At 37.3% G+C, this 17,045-nt stretch overlaps 5 protein-coding genes across 5 annotated transcripts; 3 read left to right on the top strand and 2 right to left on the bottom strand.

Annotated features, from left to right (window-relative positions):
- Nucleotides 1-866: 866 nt before the first annotated feature.
- Nucleotides 867-2,577, bottom strand: LOC112791291 (serine/threonine-protein phosphatase 7 long form homolog). Its single transcript, XM_025834068.3, has 3 exons — nt 1,860-2,577; nt 1,695-1,785; nt 867-1,573 (listed from the first exon to the last, which is right to left on the bottom strand). Exons 1-3 carry the CDS (start codon nt 2,567-2,569, stop codon nt 875-877), a joined length of 1,500 nt encoding a protein of 499 aa, XP_025689853.2. The 5' UTR covers nt 2,570-2,577; the 3' UTR covers nt 867-874.
- Nucleotides 2,578-4,014: 1,437 nt separating this feature from the next.
- On the top strand, nt 4,015-5,474 carry LOC112791294 (uncharacterized). The gene has a single exon (XM_025834072.3). It carries the CDS (start codon nt 4,846-4,848, stop codon nt 5,266-5,268), a length of 423 nt encoding a protein of 140 aa, XP_025689857.1. The 5' UTR covers nt 4,015-4,845; the 3' UTR covers nt 5,269-5,474.
- A 1,433-nt stretch (nt 5,475-6,907) lies between these two features.
- Nucleotides 6,908-8,848, bottom strand: LOC112791293 (uncharacterized). Its single transcript, XM_025834071.3, has 5 exons — nt 8,325-8,848; nt 8,158-8,217; nt 7,974-8,056; nt 7,681-7,883; nt 6,908-7,234 (listed from the first exon to the last, which is right to left on the bottom strand). Exons 1-5 carry the CDS (start codon nt 8,528-8,530, stop codon nt 7,142-7,144), a joined length of 645 nt encoding a protein of 214 aa, XP_025689856.1. The 5' UTR covers nt 8,531-8,848; the 3' UTR covers nt 6,908-7,141.
- A 446-nt stretch (nt 8,849-9,294) lies between these two features.
- Nucleotides 9,295-11,093, top strand: LOC112791292 (uncharacterized). The gene has a single exon (XM_025834069.3). The coding sequence runs from the start codon at nt 9,719-9,721 to the stop codon at nt 10,799-10,801; it is 1,083 nt and encodes a 360-aa protein (XP_025689854.1). The 5' UTR covers nt 9,295-9,718; the 3' UTR covers nt 10,802-11,093.
- Nucleotides 11,094-11,665: 572 nt separating this feature from the next.
- LOC140183865 (receptor-like protein 13) lies at nt 11,666-15,419 on the top strand. Its single transcript, XM_072233452.1, has 4 exons — nt 11,666-12,107; nt 12,189-12,569; nt 12,643-12,936; nt 13,139-15,419. The coding sequence occupies exons 1-3, from the start codon at nt 11,876-11,878 to the stop codon at nt 12,855-12,857; spliced, it is 828 nt and encodes a 275-aa protein (XP_072089553.1). The 5' UTR covers nt 11,666-11,875; the 3' UTR covers nt 12,858-12,936; nt 13,139-15,419.
- Nucleotides 15,420-17,045: the final 1,626 nt, after the last annotated feature.

The raw sequence follows: 17,045 nt of genomic DNA on the forward strand, positions 1-17,045 counted from the left end.
ATAAGGAGGTATAATGGTAGTCACACATGTACCCGAGCCATGATTTCACAGGACCATTCGAAGCTGGATTCTCTCACAATTGCAGAAGCGATAAAGCCATTGGTTGAGGCGGACCCGTCCTTAAAGGTAAAGTCGGTTATAGCAGAAGTGCAATCGAAGTTTAAGTACACCATTAGTTATCGGAAAGCATGGCTGGCTAAGCAAAGGGCAGTAGAAAAAATATTTGGAGGTTGGGAAGCATCGTATGAAGCGTTGCCTATATGGTTTGAGGCCATGTGTCATAGGGAGCCGTCAGCTGTTGTCCATTTTGAGACTATGCCTGCTTATCAAGGGGATGAATTGGTGGGTGATATTCGAGTACTGCACCGAGTATTCTGGAGTTATTACCCCTGTATTAGGGCATTCAGACACTGTAAACCAGTTGTCCAGGTGGATGGGACTCACTTGTATGGAAAGTATAAGGGTTGTCTGCTAGTGGTAGTTTCACAAGATGGGAACAACAATATTGTCCCAATTGCGTTTGCTGTTGTGGAGGGAGAGACTTCTGATGCATGGCACTTTTTCCTAAGTAACCTTCGTCAACATGTTGTCACTCGGGATGGTATTGGTCTAATATCCGACCGACACGAATCCATCAATGCAGCTGTGGAGCGCAGTAATGGAGCTTGGTCACCTCCTAGAGCTTTTCATATGTTTTGCATCAGGCATATTGAGTCAAACTTTCTGCGGAAATTCAAGGCACCGTACCTCCAAAAATTGGTCGTCAACATTGGTAACCATTTACTAAATTTAGTTATGTTATTAATAGATTCCACCATCACGCGATTTCTTTCGACAGCTAATTTTTTTTTTGCATGACGTTTTTATTTTGCTTTTATGTTAAATTAGTAACTATTTTTAACTTATAATAATTTGGTAAGTAATTAATATGTATTATATTAAACTGTGACATACCCCAATGTTGTTGATGATGCGTAAATGATGGGTTGAAGTGTGACTGCGGTACATACTGGCCTGAGAACTGAGGTTGTTCTTGTGGAAGCGGATTCGTAGGTGGTACCTCAGGCGAATGTGGCTCCTGTTCATCATTGTCATCATCCATATCCTGACTACCCTCATCCATATCATGATTACCACCATCCAAATCCTGATTACCTTCATCATCCTCTTCACCCACAAGATTTGACAAACACAAGCGGTTCCCATATTCTCCTCGGTACCAATGCATATAAGTTTCCAACTGAGGCTGTGAAGGAATGGGAAGCTCGGAAAGAACGTGATGATACCTGTTGGTCCAATGCATCACCCACATGTAATGAGTAGGTGCCGTGGCCCAGTTAAAATTCTTAGGACCAGTGAGGACTTCTCCATGCGCCTTATCTAGATTCCGCACCTCCTCAGGCACTCCCTGAACGAGTCTGAATTGTCGCCTATACCTATCGGTAGCATGCCACTCAATACATTCAAATGATACCAAAGGCACTGTAGCGCTCCACACAACCGAGTGCATATAGATTTCAGCAGGAATTATGTTAGGATCCACGCGATCCACAGCATACGCAACCCAGACAAACTGAAAAAAAAATAAAGGAAATTCATGACTACGCCCGACATAACAGTCATCATCATCTTTGGTTCATAAGATTTACACAGGCCCTAAATAGGAAAGTAATACTACTTTAATAAATACTCACCTCGCCTTCCTGAAGTTCATCAAAGGCCTTCCTAAAGTCAGCTAGCTTCATATATCTATATCGTCGGTCACCCCGCTCCCAGTTCCGCCACCTTATACGATACATTTAATGTTGATAATTGAGTTATAAATATAAATAAAGTGGTACATTTAAAAATTATATTACCTGTTTGCTAGCGGGAAACTGCGGGGCTCCCTAGGAACCGGCGATAGATATGGGAGCCGCATCCAAGCCCAACCGAGAAGAAGTGTTAGTGGGCCATCTATGCCTTTACAGTCAACTCGAGATGCCCGGCATAATGCCCTATAGAGGTGTGCTAGGCATGCAGATCCCCAACTGTATTGTATAATACTACCAAATTCACGTAGCAATGGAAGAAACTTCCAGTGCACACCTGCTGCACCTGATTTATCCCCAAACAAGATCGTCCCGATAAGCAACATAATGTGGCATTTGACATACCTCTGTATACCAACTTCATCAGTCAAGGGTAAATTTTCTTTAAGGTCCCGAAGCCAACTCAATTTAATGCAACTGCCTCTACACTCCGACTTACGCGGTGCAACTCCGAATTGATGCAAACACTCAGCCTCCAACGCTTCGAAACTACTCAATGTCATCCCTGTAACTGGAAGTCCGTCCGTTGGAAGACCAAGTATTAGAGCAACGTCTTCAAGAGTGACGGCACATTCACCAATGGGAAGGTGAAACGTATGTGTGTCGGGGTGCCACCTCTCGATTAAAGCATTCACCAATGCCTTTTGACATTGGACTACCCCAATCTGTGATGCATGGTAAAAGCCAGTAAGTCGTAGCTGCTCCTCTACCCTATCATTGTACCGATCCGGAGGAACAGGATGCTCACATGTCAACATTCTTAACTTCTGCAAAGTTCATAACAAAGTATTACTCAACTTCTTAACACTTACTAGGTTACTACTAAAATAAAAATATTTTATACCACAACAACTATTGATAATAATGATAACTAATACATAAATACCTAATCAAATCTCTCCACAGTAACACATTTATCTTGAATAATATGTAATAATACCCACTAACCACCTACTACTGCATATACCATTAGTTAACTAAAGATATTTCACTGAATTATAAAAAACATTTATAACAATTACTTTATGCCTAAATTCTTTTTGGAACATCATTCATACTAATTAATTAATAGTTTCCCAAACTAAGACTAACTCACAACAACAAGAACATTTACCTTCATTCATTACAATATACCTACTTAATAATTTAAATAGAATTATAAAAATTAAATTAAACCTATTTTCAAAATTAAATTAAACCGTTGGGGCTCCAATTTTTTTTTTAATTTCCTTATATTTATATTTAAACATAAACATAACTATAAAAATTAAATTAAACCTATTCTCAATATTAGTTACAATTATAACCGTTGGGGGTCCAATTTTTTTAATTTCCTTATATTTATATTTAAACATAAACATAACTATAATAATAATACAAAACATTCAAAATTCACATTCTAAAATTTCCGTGCTCTCTATAAAAAACGTCCCAAACTTACTAAATAATAACAATAATTTCACTAACAATAATACTTATATTCTAAAAATTAATTCCAAAAATTCTATAAATCTTAAAAAATACATATAAATCCTAAAAAATAGTAATAATCATTCTATCCTATGGATATTTCTAATTTGCACTTCTAATAACAACAATCATAACAAATAAATATTTTACATTAATACTTTTAAATAAAAAAATTTAAAAACCTTAAAAAAAAACTTACATAATCAGAGTGACTGAGATAATGCATGATATGAAGCTCAGGTCGATCAACATCTCTAGTTTTATTTTTTTTGGGCATTCTTTCATGTATTGAAACATGCAGAAATGAGAGGAGGAAGATGAATAACAATGGGGGCTTCAGGTTTGAAAACGAAAGCTGGGAGAGTGATGTCTCGGAGGGTGAGAGAAGTTAATGCATGAGTGAGGGAGCTGTTATAAGGGCACCGAATTGGGGTGGCTCCTGCTACGCGACACGTGTCTTCGGTGGTGGCAATCGCACGGTCAGATTTGCTGGACGGAACTCGCACGGTGAGATTTGCTTAGTGGAACTCGCACGGTGCGAGTTGGGTGGTCACTGACACCACACTCTCGTCATTCCCCTCCCTCCCCCATAACGGCGTCTGTTAGAAGTTCCGGTACCATATTGAAATTAAAAAGCCGCAACTTTTGGCACTAAAATAAAAGAAAACATTTATATGCAAGACAACATTAAGTGTCATGTAAGGGCAAATCTGAAACTCTGAGCTAATAAACACAGAACTAGTACCCTCAACAAATAACGGAGTGTACATTTGAAAATTTAAGGTTTTAAACTGTCAAATCTCTTTTCTTTCAATTAACAAAATTCAATTATTCAAGTAATTGTCTTTTGCTTTTCCGCAGTTCAATTTATCTTTTCCTACATTTATCTAATGATAAGTTTCCGTTCAACGGCTAGCAGAAATAGACATTTCGCTTTATGAAACGACGTGGTCCCTCTGACCCCCTCTGGCCCTCTCTACGTTTCGTGAGACCAACAATTCCGTAGCCACTCCGTATGTGTCGTCGAAACTAAATAAATAAATAAATAATCAAAATTCGCATTCCCATCACCTGGAAAATATTTCAATCTCCCCGATCCCCATCTTTATTCTTCATTTTAATTAATTTTCTATATCTACTTTCGACCGTTACGACTTTCTTTAACTAAAATCCATCCAACGGTTCAGAATTCGTGAACTTTCTGACCACACGTAGGGTCCAGATTCAAAGACAGCTGTACCAGCTTGCTCTCTCAGCTTTCACACTACTCCGCGTGTCGTGTGCTACGCTTCAAGCATCAAGCTAAGGCAACTCTACCGTTTGATCCACCCATGATCATCAACCAAACGAATCAACGGCTCACAAATGATGATGCACCACGCACCGCGTCCCCACTACGCGGTTACACACTTAAGCTTCTATAAATAGCCCTCAAACCCTCTCACGAACTTCACCACTGTCACATTCTCACTACTACAAACTAAAACTCTTTATTCAATTGAAGTCTCTCTTTCTTTCTCTAAAATCTTTTGCAATAGCTCTCTCTAGAATCTCTCATTCTACGATGGCAAGCTCCATGGCTGCGTTAATGCTAGTAGCTGCATTGTTAGTTAGCTCCGTCGTGGCTCAATCTCCGGCATCTTCTCCGACTAAGACGCCTGTAGCACCTTCTCCGAGGAAGACTTTGCCGGTTCCATCAGTTTCTCCTTCTGCAAATTCTCCACTGTCATCTCCTCCTTCTCCCATCGGAGGCGGCCAATCTTCTTCACCCTCCGCCGGTATCAGCTCTCCTCCATCTACTTCTCCATCCCCCTCTGGCTCGCCGTCCAGCTCTCCTTCCGATATCACTCCCTCATCCATCTCCGATTCTCCATCTGAAGCTCCTAGTCCTTCTGGAAACCCTGGAAGTGGCGCCGCCGAATTGAACAGATTCACCGCCGCTGGATTTGCTGCCGCCATAGTTGTAGCTGGGGCGTTATTGATGTAGAGCGATTTCCACCGAGAGTTATATTTATTTTTCATATTATTAATTATTTAGTACCATGAAAATTTACATGTATGGTGGACTCTTTGTACTTCATTTTTTTGGATGCTCTTTTCGGCGGTGTGAGACGATTCATTAATTTGATTATTTTTGTGTATTCTACATTTCTACTTACTCTGATGAATGATACACTTTTATTATTGTTACCATTCCCATTGATCTCCTTTTGCAATTATTTTAGTGTGCTATTGTGGCGAACCACATGCCAATGAACTTGATGCTATTCTTTTTGTATTTGCTTTATCTTTTTTATCTCCGGAGTGAAAAATTGATAGACAACAAATCATAGGACAGCTTGCGTTTGTTCTCCTCCATCGCTTTTCCTTTCGGTCCCTCTCCAATTGTACGATAAAACAGATGCATTACTTTGATGTTAGATTGCAATCCAAAACCCTACCTAAAGGCACACATCACATGTGAAAAACCCAACTGAAAGTTGACGAGTGAGACGGGGCACAAACTAGAGTTAGTGACATTTTTTTTTTTCAGTCAAAAAGAAGATTCCATTGCAACATAGGACTGTGTTGTTGTTCTAATTAAAAAAAAAAAAGGACCGTGTTGTTTAACATGTTTTGTGCCTTTAACATGGACAATGACCATTCTAACATTCATTTTGATTTGTATAGTGGTGGACGGTGGAGGCGCATCATCATATAAGCTTTTCTTTTCATAAATAAAGTTTGTTTAACCACGAAATAAAGCATAGTCTTAAAGTGTGGGATCATCTGTGTTACTTTATAAAAGATATAGTATGTACCCTATTTTTCATCTCAATACCAAAATGAACCGAATAAATTCAACCGGATTCTTCATCGTGAATTTCCAAAAATTGGATGGAAAACCCAATAACATAGTAATCAGAGCAGAAAATGTGAATGGGAAAAAGTAGGCAGGTGGTCGTTGAGGCTGGCTTTGATGACATTCCAGCTGCTTTAATTTAAGGTCAGACATATAAGTCACATAACTTAAGAAGATTCTTAAATTGAAAAAGGCTAAATAACCATCCGAATTTATTATTTTTATTTATCAAATTAAAAATAATAAATTTTGATATTTTTAATATTTTTTATTAAATAAATTTTAAATAACCATAAAAAACATTAATATAAAATATGAAATATATTATATGTAGAAGTATTTTTACGAAAATTAAACAATAAAATTTAGATGAGTGAAAATGATGAAAATAAAATTTTTTTGTTGGTTTTAGATTTAATTAACAAAAAAACTTATATATAATATTACAAGTAATAAATACTAAAATATAATATAAATTTTGCTATTTTAACATATAACAGTTTACAATCTCACTTAAATAAAATTCTTTACTTACATTTTAAATTATAGTTCCTTCGTTTTAAAATGATTCTTTAAATATAGGATTAACCCTTGCATGAGATGAATTTAACCTATTGATTTATTATTAAATTATGTGTGTTGCGTTGTGAATAATGAATTCCTAAATTTAGTTAACTTGATCATTAGTTAGAATCAAGTGTAACCGTAATCATTCATTATATAGTAGTACTTGTTTATAACTAAATATAGCACATGATATCCTTTATTTATAACTGAAACAATATTTTCTTTCTAAAATTAAAGAGCTTTTTCAACTTTTTTTTTCTTTTCATTTTATATTATCAAATAAAAAAATAGTTCACCTTTATATAATGATGCAAAATTATATAAAAGATGGAAAACAAATTACAATTTCACGGCAAAAGGAAGTTACCGCGAAGAAGGATCGCATGTACATTTGTACAGTAATATATAGTGTAAAGGAAACAATGACGTGCACGAAAGTAATTATGCTGGCTCAATTTTTTTCAGCTTCTTTCTTCACAATCTTATCAATTACGGGTTCAACAAATGATTCCAAATCATCAAGGTCGTTCTTGACTTTTTCAACCTGTATTATTTCATTCCCCAGTAATTTTAATTAATATAAGCAAAGAAGGATTAAAAATAAGCATCAGTGACATAGAATTGGTCAAGGTAGGTGATCAATTAGTTAAGAGAAAATATAGGGAATTCAATGAAATATACATAAATTAATATAATTTGTATTTATATATATATATATTTTGTAAAATTTATTTATTTATTAAAGATAATTTAATATTTCTGTTGATTAAAAAATGACAAAAAATATTAAAAATTAATAGTTTCAAGAATTCTCTTAATATTATACTATTTATGCTATTAAGAGATTAATATTATATTTTATAAAACATAAAATATTATAAATAAAAATATACCGTGAAATTTGATAGAATCCAAGTATAAGATACCCTAAAAAATGAGACTCGCTTTTCATTGCTGTAGAATTGTATATTTAATGGTAATATAAGGTACCTTGTGTATGAACTGTTGTGCTAGTTGAGCATCATGAGCAATCTGTTCTGATGCATGTTCCACAAACACAGCTACCTTCTTTAGATTAGCATCCTCTGGAAGCATCTCTGCCACATCTTCTGATACTTTCTCTGCTACTGTTGCCACCTTTTCCACTACACTTGCCACCGCTTCAACCTCCTCCGCCACAATCTCTGCCTCCCCTGAATAATGCATCCACATGTTACATATAAATACATAAGCTGAGTGTAGCTTGTTTAATATTCATATCCAGTGTGTATATATGAAGTTACCTTCTATTCTCTCTAGTTTTCCCCAGTAAATTTTCCAGAAAGGTAGCAAGAGACCAAGTACTGAGCCCAATAACCATCTTAGCCTGCATGGTCATGGATACTTTAATATTCATATATCAATTCAATGAGCATGTTGTGTCGTCTCAAATTAGCACATGCAACATCTATTTGATTTAGTTCATACCAGTGGGGGAAGGAGAGGAATATAGAAGGGACCCGTGGTTCAACCTTGACATCCGTTGATCTATTATAAGCACATGTTAAAACCACGTTTCGGTATATGTAAATTCAATATTATTCATATTGGAAAATAATAACAACATTATTGTGGATAGAGTTATCTATAAATACCCATTTGAAAGATTAGTGCTTGTTTTGCTGTTAGTGTTGGTGCTAAAGAATTGTAGGGCAGGACTCATCCAATAACTGCTTTGAACCCTTGCCGGTGACACAATTGCATTGCTTCTCTGTAGTCCATCGTAGCTTGATTGAAATCTTCTTGAACGTACTGCATCAACAACACTTCTTAAGGTTATCCATGACCCTCTTCTTGACATATTGGATAGATTATTTTCAATTATTTCTTCAGAACCACTGTGAACCGATAGAAAAAAGATGGATCCTTGTCAGAGTTACTTTATAGTTTCGGGTAACCAATCAATGACCAATTTAGCTTATATAGGTTCAATTTTCCATTGGCATTTTACGTGTGGGATTGGTTGCACTAGGAAGATGTCCAAAAATAATAATGCAAAATTAGGAGTACAATCTGAAGGGAAGTAATAGGGGGTGGCATGTGAAGTATGAATTTGGTTACTAAAAGCACAAGTTAGATGCCTTAGAAAGGGTAACGTACGCTAAGTGTTGGTTATGTTATGTCATGTATTTTCCTTGTAAGTAATAATAACCTTGTCCTTGTGGCTTTGAAGGCAAAGTTATCTCCTTGTGTGTTTTCCTTCACTCTTGTCAACTAATTAAGTTGCTTTGCTGTTGATAGTTGTTATTATCTTAGGATTGTTCATTTGTTCATTTGCTTCGCTATTTAGTTTTGGGAGTATATTTTGGTCTAAACTAGAGCAAATAGAAATGTTGTTGTTCGATTCTGGATTAGCTTAGGTAATAGAGGAATAAGAACAAAATGCTCTTCTTTGTGAAACTAATTTTCATTTTTTTAGTCAATGTAAGAGCTCAAGTATATTTTGTGATTTATAGTAAATAATTAATTAGTATTGATATTTTTATTAGTATAAAATTATATTTAATGGTATAAAATTATATATTTTTTTTAACAGTTAAATATTAACTAAACTTTAATAAAAATACTGAATTTGAGTCTTGTTTTTTAAATATAATAAAAATAATATACCCCGGCGGCCACCCCACGTAACTGTGAATGACTTAGATCTGAAAGGTGAGTGGAGTATATTCCTTGACAAATCTTTTTTCCCATTTGAACGTAATAAATGACTAATCATGAGGACCATTATTTAACCTTGACTTCGTTGCCTGCACTGAATGAAAGGTGCCATAATGGTACCGCCATATGGAAATTGCAAGGGAAAAAAAAGGCATTGTGAAGCTTCCTTTTTGATGAAATGGGCCGGTTCGGGAAGCGGAAACACGGGCCCAGGCCCAACTACAGTGCCATGAGTCGCCATCAAAGAAAATAGTCAAAGAAGCAACGCGTATTGAAAGATAACAGGAAGATTGATTGGCATTGGCATGTTGTTTACTTCCATTCTGAGATGGGGATGCATCACAGGAAGCTTTTTTCAAGGCAGGATGCCTGCAGTGACCAGTGTTACAATGAAGACCCTTCTTGTTTGGGAAGATCGGATTGCAACGACTGCATCAAATGCTCGTCCACCCTGAATCCTCCACCACCACACAGCAACCGTCACATCCCCACCTTCTTGATCATCATAGTTCCCGTCGTATGCGCCGCCCTCTTTGCCCTCTTCTGCTACGTCATCTACGCCAAGTTCTACTCCCCCAGGAGCAGGTCAAGGACCACGTTCTTCTCGTTATCGTTTCCGTTACGGCTACAACAAGGACAGGAACGGAACGGCGACGACTTTCTGGATGACGGAGAAGGCGCCACTACGGTGGACCACCCTATCTGGTACATCCGTACAGAGGGTCTGAACAAAACCATCATCGAGGCCATCACGGTTCTGAAGTACAAGAAAGGCGAAGGGTTGGTTGAAGGAACAGAGTGCTCTGTTTGCTTGAGCGACTTTGAAGAAGACGACACCCTCAGGCTGTTACCCAAATGCAACCACGCTTTCCATCTCCCTTGTATTGACACGTGGCTCGCATCTCACACCAACTGTCCCATGTGTAGGGCTCCCATTGTTACCAACCCCAGAGCTTCTAGGCTTCCCTCCATGGACCACCCTGCTACTCTTGTTGTTGATTCCACTCCTCTCCAGATTCGTGGAGACGCTGCAACAACGGAAGAAAACAGTGGCAGTGAGACTGTGGAGAGGAATGGATCAGAGGAACAAGTTGAAGCTGATGTTGAAGCTGCAACAAGGAACGTGCAGCCAAGGAGATCGGTGTCTTTGGATTCTTCTTCTGCTGCCAAGATCAGCGCTGCTCTTGTTGCTGCTACTACTACTGTTGCATCAGTGCAAGAATCTAAAGAGAATTCAAAGAGGATTACTGCTTCTGCAAAAGGTAGTAGTTCATCATCTTCTTCTTCTTCGAGTGCGCCTAGTTCAATGAAGAGGTCACGCTCCTTCAGTGGGAAACACGTGCTATCCTGGTACGGCCGCAACCACAACCAGAACCAGAAGAAGACGAATCCTCCAGTCAGAAGCTTTTGATCTTGAAATGATCATAAGTGTTTGTGAGTTATGGCGGTTAACAACCCAGCACGCAAGAGTATCGAGGTCATGATCAAGTGTAATACACAATTACAGTCACAATTCATAAACAATGAGTTTTGTGCCTCTTGTATGTATGTAAGTTATGGTTTTATGCAGATTTAGTAAATAAAAATATTAACTATGAAGCAAGAACTTGATTACATTGTAATTAGCAGCAGAAGTGCCTATTTGGTTATTCTTTTTCAATTAAAAAGTACTATGGTCCTGACATGAGCCAAAGTCGGAAAAATACAATTGCTCCTACTTGAAGTTTTTCATTATCATATATCAGTTGAATGGTGCTAATGTCTCTCACAAATCGCAATAAATACAAAACTCATTCCGCATCTATATTTAGCTCAGTAATTTATCGATGAGCCGTGTAAGTGTAAGTTCTTATTACCGGGACAAAGAAGACATTCTCCGAGGGATATATACAAGTACGTGACTAAAAGAGAGAAAAACAATTGCTACTTGCTAGGCTACTTTGTTTTATAATCTTCTCATGTTCACACTTCAGAAAAGCCTAACAGGATCCAAGGCCCACTATAGTAGGCTTAAATTTGTCAAACTCAATTTCTAAAGGACCATAAATTATGTGACTTTTTGTTCAGCGCTCTGATGATACCCTGAAACTTGCTCTGATTTAAGCTGCTCATTTCAAATATTGAAATGTCAAGTATATTTAATTTGCTATGGTGACATGATATTTGTGCTAATATTTTCCAAGTTGTATTAACCTTATATTTTTTCTTGAGTGGTTAAGTGGCTTTAATTGCATTGACTAATAATTGGGCCTGTAGATTGTTAACTTGAGAGAGAGTCTTTGGTACTAATAAATGTAGGAACCAAAAGAGTGGGAAAGAAAAGTAATGTTCAAAGTTGTGTTGAGAGTTGAAAGAATGACGATGGAGAAGCCGTGGCTGGTAACAATGTTTGCAGCACTAGTTATGCTTCAAGCATTCGGCATCATCAGTGGATGTTTCTTGGAAGAGAAGGCAGCGCTTCTCGAGTTCAAGTCTACTTATTTCAATGCTTCTGTTCTGCCTTCCTGGGTGGAAGATGATCCAAATTGCTGTGGATAGGAGCGTGTCACCTGTGATTCCACCTCGGATGCATCATCCATCTCGATCTTCATTGGGTACAAACAGATATGCAGACCATAACATAAATAGCCTCAACTGGTCCTTGTTCCAAACCTTCAAGGAACCCAGAACACTTGATTTGTCCAATAATTGTATTCATGGCTTCATTTGGAATGGAGGTAACACTCTCAATCACCATTGTAATTAGTTAGCAGTTCTTTCATTAACTGATACTTACTTGTGAAGCAAACTTCCTACAGATTACAGAACCAACTCAAGATTGAACAAGTTGGAGAAACTAGATCTTAGTAACAATTTTTTCATCAACCTGAGCATAATGGAGCCATTGAGCATTCTCACATCCCTCAGGAATTTAAATCTTGCTGGAAATAATATTAGTGGAACCTTCCCTACTTTTCTCAATTTAAAATCAAGTGTTTTTGGTTCGTTGTTGGTTATGAAATCAAACATTGATCAAATTCTTTTTCTTCAAGATTTCATGAGTCTAACAGCATTAGAGACGTTAGATCTCTCTCACAATTCTGTCAACATCAGCATAATGGAATCCTTGAGTGCTCTTACATCCCTCAAGAATTTATTTCTTGCTGAAAATAAATTGGTTGGGCCGTTGCCAACTAAAGGTATGTATCTATGTGTAAGTGTACTTATTTTCTCTATGAAATTTTGATGGATTGCAACGTTTAATTTGTTCAGAATTATCACTTCTACGAAACTTGGAGCTGTTGGATTTGGGTAACAATGCACTTAGCAGCCCTTTGACAACTCATGGTGTGTGTACATGTCATGCCCTTTCGCTTATTGCCGGCATCAACATCTGTTTAAAGCTTTGCTGCAACTCTTTCACATGCCAAGGCTTTTCTGAAATTAAAGAAGCTGAAGATGCTCAACTTAGGAAGCAATGGATTTGACAAGGGAGTATTAAAAACTCCTTCATTGGTCTTCCAGCTCTCAAATCTTTGCACCTATCTGATAATCAAAATCTCAAAGGTAAGCAAGGTTTGACTAACACTTAACACATGATTCAACCTTGTATCCTCGTTCTTATGAGAGACCAAATTATTTACTACTCGTCCAACAGCTTACTAGTTCTATTGAGTATTACTAATAAATAATTTCTATCTTTGGGTTTCTTCAATAGTTTATTAAGTATTTATACTAGAGTGTGATGATATCTTTGTTAATTTTTCAGGTCTCAACGAATCTTTCTCAATTGAAGGTGAGCAAACATATCATTTTCTGAAAGTATCATGCATGTATTCATTTTGTAGCATGCTGCTGTAACTTATTCTTTCAAATAACAAGTTTGAGGGCTTATCCTCGTTAAGCTTGTTGGCCAACCATTCAAAGCTTAAGATATTAGAATTAGGAAAAATGGATACACAAATATTTCATGTAGAAACTGAAAATCCACCCTGGATCCCTTCGTTTCAGTTGTAATATTTAGATATATCCCATTGTCGAATAAACCTACCTACAAAAATTATTCCTAGCTGCCTTTTATATCAACATGGCTTAACTTTCATTGATATCTCACACAACAATTTAGTTGGTATGTTTCCTAATTGGTTGCTAGTGATAATCCAAAACTTGAATCTGTTTTGTTAAGTGGCAACTCTTTCGGTGGATCTTTCGAACTACCCTTTGATCTAAATCATCGCCTTGATCAACTAGATATGTAAGACCTGAAAGAGCCTAGCAGCGGAAACGACACAAATGTCCAACACAAAAACAATATGGAAGCACTCACAACACAATATGACAGCAACTATAACAAGTAAATATAGCAAGTAAAGCAATAACAAGAACACACCAAGATTTTAACGTGGAAAACCCCCTCAATGTGAGAGGTAAAAATCACGGGTCGTCCAGACCAATGAAATAGCTCCACTATAATCAAATGAGGTACAAGAGAGTCTCAAACAAAGCACAAAAACGTGCTTATAACCAGCCAAAACATCAAAGCACCAAAGCTGACAAATAAGAAGAAAAGAAGATGAAATATACCCAAAAAAACAGAGCTATTGTCGAAGCCAATTTCTCCCTCTGCAGACCTCCAATTAAAATCTCAGTCCAAATTTCACGTCGATCCACGGAGAAAGAATGAGAAACTGCCATTCAAAGATTGTTGCTCTGTGTAAAATCGGGAAACCTAATTTCTCTCTTGCAAAGTCAATTTCTCCCATTGAAAATCTCCAATCAACATCTTCACCAACCAGAATGAAGAACAAGATGATAGAAACATGCAGTTTAAATTTCACGCCGATCCAACGGTGAACAACTGAGAAACTGTCATTTGAAGTTTACTGCTTTGGACAAAAACGGGAATTCTGTTTTTCCCTCTTCTCTCTCACTTGGTGGCTATACTCTCTACCTCTCAAAAGACCTAAAAAATCTGAATTAGGGTTGTGATACTAGGGTGCAAGAATACACCCCCAAAATGTTGGGTTTGGGCCTCACAAAGGAGAGAAAAAACCTAACAAATCTCTCCCTTCTCGACTAGGTGGAGGCCCTCGCCATTCCGGCGATCAAACAACATGTTTCAAATTTTTCTCTTGACAATACTTTTGTCATCATATCAGCACCATTGTCATCAGTGTGAACTTTCTCAAGTTCCAACAACTTAGAATCTAACACATCTCGTATGCAGTGATACCTAACATCATTATGTTTAGATCTTGGATGAAAAGTAGAATTCTTGGCAAGATAAATAGCACTTTGGCTATCACACAATAACACATAACGGTCTTGCTTGAAACCAAGTGATGTAAGAAACTTCTTCATCCACAACAACTCTTTACATGCTTCAATTGCTGTAATAAACTCTGCCTCTGTGGTAGAAAGTGCAACGCACTTTTATAGCCTTGACTGCCATGAAATAGCTCCCCTTGCAAACTTGACTAAATAACCTGAAGTAGACTTTCAAAAATCAATATCTCCTGCCATTTCTGCATCAGTAAAGCCAACTAGCAAAGGTTTCTCACCATCAAAACTCAAACTCAAGTTAGTTGTACCTTTGAGATATCTCATAATCTATTTAACAGCATTCCAATGTTCTTTACCTGGATTAGAGAGAAAACGATTCACAGTACCAACCGCATGAGCAATGTCTGGTCTAGTACACACCATAGCATACATCAAGCTTCCAACAGCTGAGGCATAAGAAATTTCATTTATTGCTTGTTTCTCCTCATCAGTGATTGGACACTGCTTGATGCTCAACTTAAAATGAGGAGCAAAAGAACTAGCAACACATTTGGCATCATTCATGCCAAACCTTTGAAGCACCTTCTTTATATACTTCTCCTGTGACAAATAAAGCTTCTTGGAATCTCTATAATGAGTAATAGTCATGTCCAAAATCTGTTTGGCAGGACCCAAGTCCTTCATAGAAAAGAACTTGCTCAACTCTTTCTTCAACTCATTAATCCTCAAAGCATTCTTGCCCACAATAAAAATATCATCCACATAAAGCAAAAGAATGATAAAATCATCATCAGAAATTTTTTGCACAAATACACAATGATCTGAAGTTGTCTTACGGTAACCATGCTTTCCCATAACAGATTCAAACTTCTTGTACCACTGTCTTGGAGCTTGCTTCAACCCATAAAGACTCTTCTTAAGCTTGCACACAAAATCTTCCTTTCCTTTAACAACAAAGCCCTCTGGTTGCTCCATGTAGATCTCCTTATCTAAATCACCATGAAGAAAAGCTGTCTTCACATCCATTTGCTCAATCTCCAAATCAAGAGACGCTGCTAGTCCAAGCACAGCACGAATGGATGACATCCTCACAACAGGAGAAAAGATCTCCTCATAATCAACACCTTTTCTCTGGCTAAAACCTCTAACAACCAATCTAGCCTTATACCGAGGCTTAGAATTATGTTATTCATTCTTGATTCTGAATACCCATTTGTTCTTCAAAACTCGCATATCCTTCGGTAGCTTCACTTACTCATAGGTATCATTCTCAAGCAAAGACTTCATTTCTTCTTGCATGGCTTCAAGCCATTGAGCTATGCTTTCATCCTCAACAGCCTTTCCAAAGCATTCAGGTTCTCCCCCATTAGTCAACAAAATAAACTCATGTGGAGAATACCTTGACGAAGGCTTCCTCTCTCTTGTAGACCTTCTGAGTGCAATTGCAAGAATTTTCAAAGCTGGTTCTTCATCTTGATCATCATCACCAACTTCATCAAGTATCGGATCAACTGTTCCATCTTCACATGCACTCATGCTCATTATTTTGAGCTTCAACTCTACCATCTTCTACCATAGGCATAGAGGGAGTAATATCCAAGTCAGAAAAATCATCACTAGACTGAACCATTGACTTCTCCGCATGATCAACATCCTTCAATGTTTGGTCTTCAACAAAGATAATATCTATACTTCGAATCACCTTCTTGCTAACAGGATCATAAAACCTATAACCAAACTCATCCATGCCATAGCCAATAAAAATACACTACCTAGTCTTTACATCAAGCTTAGATCTCTCATCTTTGGAAATATGAACAAAAGCTTTACATCCAAAGACTCTTAAATGATCATAAGAAACATCTTTACCTAACCATACATTCTCTGGCACTTCAAATTGCAAGGGAACACATGGTGTCCGGTTCAAGACATGAACAACAGTGCTCAAAGCTTCACCCCAAAAGAATTTTGCCAATCCAGACTGTGACAATAAGCACCTAACTCTTTCAACCAATGTTCTGTTCATCCTTTCAACCAAGCCATTCAATTGAGGAGTCTTCGGAGGAGTCTTCTGATGTCTTATACCATGCTCTTTACAATAAGCATCAAATGGACCTGAGTACTCACCACCATTGTCAGTACGAAGGCATTTCAACTTCTTCCCAATTTTTCTTTCAACAGAAGCTTGAAATTGCTTGAACACATTCAAAACTTGATCTTTGGTCTTCAAAGTGTAAACCCATAATTTCCTAGAATAGTCATCAATAAAGGTTACAAAATAGATAGACCCTCCAAGTGTTCTTGTCTTCATCGGTCCACATACATCAGAATGCACCAAGTCAAGTATCTCTGACTTCCTTGAAGGTGGATGGCTCTTAAAAAAAAATCCTGTT

Source organism: Arachis hypogaea, chromosome 3 (assembly GCF_003086295.3).
Source record: "Arachis hypogaea cultivar Tifrunner chromosome 3, arahy.Tifrunner.gnm2.J5K5, whole genome shotgun sequence".
In the NCBI taxonomy this organism is placed as follows: domain Eukaryota; kingdom Viridiplantae; phylum Streptophyta; class Magnoliopsida; order Fabales; family Fabaceae; genus Arachis; species Arachis hypogaea.

Excerpts from the sequence above, each read along its gene's own strand:
- LOC112791291 (XM_025834068.3), bottom strand. The coding sequence starts at position 2,569 with ATGTTGACATGTGAGCATCCTGTTCCTCCGGATCGGTACAATGATAGG. Across the intron at positions 1,786-1,859 it reads AGTTTCCCGCTAGCAAACAG|GTGGCGGAACTGGGAGCGGG; the intron begins GTAATATAATTT and ends GTATCGTATAAG. Across the intron at positions 1,574-1,694 it reads ATGAACTTCAGGAAGGCGAG|TTTGTCTGGGTTGCGTATGC; the intron begins GTGAGTATTTAT and ends TTTTTTTTTCAG.
- LOC112791294 (XM_025834072.3), top strand. The coding sequence starts at position 4,846 with ATGGCAAGCTCCATGGCTGCGTTAATGCTAGTAGCTGCATTGTTAGTT.
- LOC112791293 (XM_025834071.3), bottom strand. The coding sequence starts at position 8,530 with ATGTCAAGAAGAGGGTCATGGATAACCTTAAGAAGTGTTGTTGATGCA. Across the intron at positions 8,218-8,324 it reads AGCACTAATCTTTCAAATGG|ATCAACGGATGTCAAGGTTG; the intron begins GTATTTATAGAT and ends TGCTTATAATAG. Across the intron at positions 7,235-7,680 it reads CACAACAGTTCATACACAAG|GTTGAAAAAGTCAAGAACGA; the intron begins GTACCTTATATT and ends GAAATAATACAG.
- LOC112791292 (XM_025834069.3), top strand. The coding sequence starts at position 9,719 with ATGGGGATGCATCACAGGAAGCTTTTTTCAAGGCAGGATGCCTGCAGT.
- LOC140183865 (XM_072233452.1), top strand. The coding sequence starts at position 11,876 with ATGCTTCTGTTCTGCCTTCCTGGGTGGAAGATGATCCAAATTGCTGTG. Across the intron at positions 12,108-12,188 it reads TGGCTTCATTTGGAATGGAG|ATTACAGAACCAACTCAAGA; the intron begins GTAACACTCTCA and ends AACTTCCTACAG. Across the intron at positions 12,570-12,642 it reads TGGGCCGTTGCCAACTAAAG|AATTATCACTTCTACGAAAC; the intron begins GTATGTATCTAT and ends TAATTTGTTCAG.